A 6099-nucleotide genomic window follows, 5' to 3' on the forward strand; every position below is an offset into this window, starting at 1 on the left:
CAGTGTGGTGATATTGTGTTCCTCAAAATATTGTGCACCCTAATAAACTTATCTGGGGTCAGAGAACAGAACAGCCACTAGATATAGACACCAGAAAATGGTGGCACACATGCCTTTAATCCTAGCATTCCAGAGGCAGAGATCCATCTGGATCTCTGTGAGTTCAAAGCCACACTGGAAACAGCTAGGCATGGTAACAAGAGTCTTTAATCCCAGGAAAGGTATTTAAGGCATGAGGACGAGGAACTAGGCCTGTTTAAGTTTTCAGGCTTTTGAGCAGCAGTTCAGCTGAGATTCATTCTCGATGAGGACTCCGAAGCTTCCAGTCTGAGGAAACAGGATCAGATGAGGAATTGTCAAGGTGAGGTGGCTGTGGCCTGTTCTGTCTCTATGATCTTCCAGAATTCATCCCAATAACTGACTCCAGGTTTGTTTTTATTAATAAGACCTTCTAAAATTCGTGCTACACACCAGCACAAAACCAAAATCGTTAACAGCCAAGACAATATACCTCCACCAGAACCTGTAACCCTACTACAGTACACCCTGAGAAATGTAATATAGGTAAAGCACAAGACAAAGACTTCAAAACAGCAATTATGAATATATTCAAGGACCTTATAGATTATATGAATAAATCCATTAATCAAGTCTGTGAAAACTCAAACAAGCAGTGGAATTAAATTATGAACAATGTTCGAGATATGAAGGTAAAGTTATAGTCACTAAATTAAACCAAAGTTTAAATAAAACTGGAAATGAAAAATGTAGGATGTCAAACAAAAATCTCAGAGATAAGCTTCACCAGCAGAGTACAAGACAGGGAAGAAAGAATCTCAGACGCTGAAGACAAGGTAGAAAATTTGGATACCTCTATCAAAGAAAACGTTAAATCTAAAGAAAAAAATTCAAGCACAAAATATCCAGGAAAAGACTAAATTTACAAATAATCAGAATAGAAGAAGGAGAAGAAACCCAGATCAAAGGCACAGAAAATATTTTCAATAAGAATCATAGACTAAAATTTCACTAAGCTAATGAAGGAGTTACCTATCAAGGTATATGTAGTCTAGTGGATTCCCCATAGACCAGAACAGAAAAGAAATTTCCCATGACACACAGTAATGCAGACACTAAATGTACAGAACAAAGAAATAATATTAAAAGCTTCAAAGGAAAAAAAGACCAAGTAGCATAAAAGTAGACCAGTTAGAATAACATCTAATTTCTCACTGGGGACTCTGAAAGCCAGATGGGCCTGGGGAAAAGGTTTTCAAACTCTGAGCTGCCACAGATGCTAGCCAAGATAACTATACCCAGAAAAACTATCCATTGCAGTAGATGGAGAAAGAAAAACATCCCACAATAAAAACCAGTCCAAGCAATATCTGCATGCCATTTCAGCTCTACAGGAGGCACTAGAAGGAAAGCATCTGTCTGAAGAGGTAAACACACCCAGAAAAACACGAGGAATAAATAATCCAAGATCAGTAAATCAAAAGGGGGCGGGGTAACAACCAAAAAAACAAAATACTAGGAATTAATAAATACTGCTTGATAACCCTCAATGCCAATGATATCAATTCCCCAGTAAAAAGGCACAGACTGTTCCTTGGTGACACATCACTAAGGTGCATTGGTATTCCATGAAGTACACAGGGAAATCTATGAAAAGAATTTAGCAAAGATGTTTTGTGATGATTCATCTAGAATCATGAATTATGTTCATTTTTTCTTAGAAGAGTTTGGTGGGAAATAATGGTAAAATATTAAAAACTGGCATATTATTTTTCCAAGATCCATTCTTCTAGCATTAGAAATCATGATAATAAAAGCTACTTAACTGACCATGTTTATTTGGTTTCAACCAAGCAATGTAGTAAAAGTTTACTGTCTGTTCCTTATTTAGCAATGCTTCCAACTGAATAGTCTGCATCCATGAAATCTTCTTAATGGCCAATTCATTTCTCCTCATTCCGAACACTTGTAGACATCATGAGTTCTAGGAACCCCGAGTTTGCTTTTTAGTCCCTTGAGTACATACCAAGTGGCAGGATGCTGGTTCTACTGATACTCATGTATTAAGGCTGCCTGATATATTCATTCTGTTTCATCCGATCGGTTGCAGCTGTCTCTGCTACACCCTTTTCATTAAAGGGCTGCATTTCCTATTCGAGCATGTTTGTAGGAACGTGCTCTGAATCTTCAGGAATATACAGAGAAGACTGGCCTTGTCTTTTACTCAATTTCTGTCTAGTATGATATTATAGGCCAACTAAACTTTACGGATGGTCACATTTGGCATTAACTCACTCCACTGATGCTAGCAACACCCATACGATCTTTACACGTCAGAGTTTTTGAGTCCTCAGTTCCAAATGCTTTGAAGGAATGATAATATCTACATCAGCCAACTTCAGGATCTGAAACCTACTTGGCCTTCACCCAAGCCAGATTCTCCCTCTGGGGAAGTACAGAAAGCAGGAAAGAGCATGACCATCTACTGCAGTTTATCTATCTTCTCCGTAAACTTTGGGTAATATGTCCATGATCCCAGGATATAGACTGAAGACATACAGAGCCGAAAGTCATAGTCAGAGCTCTGTTTTACTGTCCCATCTGAACATCTTTTTATTGCTTAATATAGTTTTTATGTCATGATTTCTATTTTTCTAGAAAGTCTTTAGAACCTAAATGTGAAGAGGAAAAAAAAATTTAATGATAAAAGTCCTTGCAGAATGATTTAAGTAAACAACCCATTTTATATCAATTTAAATACTTTCATGTAGTCCTGAGTAGTGGAACCTATTAGTGAAGATTTTAAAAAGTCATTTGTAAATTAGCTAAATTTTCTATTACCCTTCCAAACATCTTCATTTAGAAGCCTTTTTCTCTTGGCAATCACTTAGGGATCAAGCGAATGGGGGTCATAATCAAACAGAACTTAGCTTAAATCCTACCTATAAAGTCACTTCATCTATCAAAGTCTCAAACTGTTCATTATAAAATTGAGATGCTAGTAATGCATACCTCTCGGCTTATTAGATTAAATGATAGATTAACATAGACCTGCCACATAAGCCTTACTCAAGAAACAAGGGCATCATTACTAAACTCATGAAAGTGTTTACAGCGATGTGTGTCTTCATCCTTGACAGAATACTCTGCATATTTGATTATACACATAACTTAAGATTTTGATGCTTTTATTTGTTTAGTTGAGAACAGGAAATGTGCTGAGTCAGAGAAACTGGTTGTCCCCTGGAATGTGTGTTTTGATTCTGTCAGTGTCTGAATATGGTTATATAATAGAATTTTTCGGTACTTTATAACTTTTATAGGTTAAGATAGATAAAGGAAACAATACTGCAGATAGGAATGGGGTCTTCCAGAGACAGGAAAATGGTGATGTCTGTTCATGGATGGCTTTGTTGGTGAGCTAATAAACTTCTTCTTGGTGATACCTCATGGACATTTGCCTCACTTCCACTCACACTTCCTACCTGTGGTCTTCAGGTCATGCCATTGTTCTTTGTCTGTTTGGTGAAACTTAGTCTGACCTGATAATGAGTAACTGATAATCTTGTATTTCCCTGGACTTGGAAGATTTCCTAATGTATTGAAATAACACTTTCATGGTAAGTGAAATGCCCTTTTGAAGAATCCAAAGATTCGGTTTTGAACCTCAAATTCCTCTAGTATTTCTTTTAAAACATTCTATAACCCTTATTATTTTAAACTCATGCCCATGCACTTTATATAATTTTATAATTCAATAAATTCAACATATCAAATGATTAGCTATATTTATCTTGGTATAATTTATTTGGCACAAAGTATTAGAGATGAAATGGGGATGAAGAAAGATTGAGAATAATGTAAAATGTTACCACTTTATATTGTTTTAAATGTAAAACCATGTCTTTCTGTGATGTGTCCTGCAGTTTTCTAAGTTCTGTTGTTTGGAAAACAAGAGTCCCAGGAAAGCATTGCTATCAATTTCCTGCATATTTAACTAGTTTGAATAAGAAGGAACTAATTTACATCATAAACTATTTTTCCAGATGTGAAATTCATCTTTTGCTTCCCAGAGAAGCACACTGTGAGTTTCCACCATTGGCTTGTCTTTCTAGAAAGGTTAATTGTACACAGAAGTGATGCCGCAGGTTTGGGTGGAAACAGTTTCTATGCAGATCCAGTCCTGCATCTGTGCTGTTCTGAGTGTATGCCCACAGCAGCGGTGCCACAGGGAGGCTGGCAGGGAGGCTGGGGTGCAGCCAAGGGCTACTCATGGTAAAAAGAGTGGAGGAAACTCTCCAATGTTTGTCTTGGGACAGGACCTCAGAAACTAGTTGGGGCTAACTCTGTGACAATTTCCTGTCTCAGTAATAGAGCTGCACATACTCCAAGCCCACAGCTATGGTTAAGCAAGACATCATCTTATCAACGGAAGCTGAGATGAGTGCTTGCTCCCTATACTGCTGTGCAGAGACAACAGATGAAGCTAATCCTTTTAGGAGACATCCAGCCTTGTGTAGAAGCTGGCTCTGATTACACAAGCTTACCACAGTATCTGATTCAAGTGTTCCATGACAACAGGCTGTGAAAGCTAGACTCAAATGTTCCATCTATACATATGCTTTTCCTGGGACTGGATAAATGAGGCTAAGTACCTGCTGCCCGCTCTGTACCCAGCCTGTGCAACAAAGGTTGGAGATATTTTCTTTCTGTGTTCATATTTCTGAACATTTCTTTTCTGAGTCTGCTCTCTCATTTACTTGATACGTATGTCAGTATCTTCAACTAAGCCTTCCTCAGGTGACTCTGATAACATTTTCCTCCTGAGGTGAAACTACTATTTAGTGGATGGCTTTAACACAGCTGAACTCAAGGCATTCTGTGACTTCCTATAATACAATGTTCTTGTCCGCATCTTCATTTTCCTATGCTACTTCGCTCAAGACACAGCCTTATTCCTTTTTTGTTTTCCACTAAGAAAGTGAAGAAAAAACTACTTGTAAACTTAAATCAAGCATTGGAGAAAAGAACAGACCCTTGATGGAATGTTAAAATTATCCTGGGGCTACATCTCTCCTTCTCTGTTTCTTCCTTGGGTAGAGTGTCTACCCAGTTCTGGGCACCAGATTCTAATCCCCACAGCACCTGAGCTCTCTGTGAGCACCAATCAATCGCAACAAGCTCAGTCTCCATCAGCGAAGAGACGGAGTTTCAGGGCCTCTACCAGTATGTGGAGTTGGAGGTTTTCTCTCCAGTAGCTGTGGTCTTTTGAAAGCGAGCAGATCTAGCTGTGGTTTAACTGCTCCTATTTTGTCTTCTAACACCTTAGCCTCACCGTGGGCTGCCCCAAACAGTGGTGGTTTGAGTTTAACCATTTTCCAGGAAGCAACCACACTGACAGAGCAGGTAAACAAAAGAAGCTTGAGAAAGTAGAACTGCTATTAGACACAGGATGTTGTCTCTCCATCTCCCTACCCCTAGCACTCTCTGCACGCTGCTAAGGCTCCAGGCTGCCCAGGTGGACTCCAGCAGGAGGGTGCTAAGAGGTTTGACACCACATGAGACACTGCCTGTGTGCTATTGGCCAGTGATAACAGCCCCACAACGCTCTTGCTGATTGTCAGTTTCCAGCCACGGCATCTGTTTCCTTGTGCAGACATAGCCATGTCTCTGTTTAGCTGCCAGGAACTGGGTCTGAAGAGTCCAGTCAGCTCAGGAGCATCAGAGAGGAGATATAAATTAAATTTCATCTTCTTAAGCCTGGCTATTCTTGCTTTGTTTTTTCCCCGTGGGAACTTCTGCTTGGTTTCACAGAAACTGAAGTTGATTGTACAAACCTGAAACCTTTTCATTTTAAGTTGAAACTATGACCTCTAACTTGAGGACATGGGGGTGGGTAAAGGGGGTGGGTAAAGAGATTATTTCCTTCATCCACTCTGAGCCTAATAGCAAAAGAAGGTTTTCTTGAAGAGTTGCCTATTTCCCTCCTACAAACAAATGCTATACTAGGTAAGAGCAGAACTGCTCACACCAACCAGCTGAGATCCAAGTTCTGCCCTTCCCTGTGGCATTCTCGGAGAC

General features: G+C 39.3%; 1 protein-coding gene across 1 annotated transcript in view; it reads right to left on the bottom strand.

Moving 5' to 3' along the window:
- The window catches only part of LOC128104523 (immunoglobulin alpha-2 heavy chain-like), a 58034-nt gene extending 56059 nt beyond the window's left edge, over positions 1-1975 (bottom strand). The window contains exon 1 of the mRNA XM_052729488.1: positions 1849-1975. Within this exon, the coding sequence (XP_052585448.1) occupies positions 1849-1975 (127 nt within the window). The remainder of the gene's footprint in view (positions 1-1848) is intronic.
- Between the last annotated feature and the right edge of the window lie 4124 nt (positions 1976-6099).

This window comes from Peromyscus californicus, unplaced genomic scaffold (genome assembly GCF_007827085.1).
Source record: "Peromyscus californicus insignis strain IS unplaced genomic scaffold, ASM782708v3 Scaffold_8__1_contigs__length_139910024, whole genome shotgun sequence".
In the NCBI taxonomy this organism is placed as follows: Eukaryota; Metazoa; Chordata; class Mammalia; order Rodentia; family Cricetidae; genus Peromyscus; species Peromyscus californicus.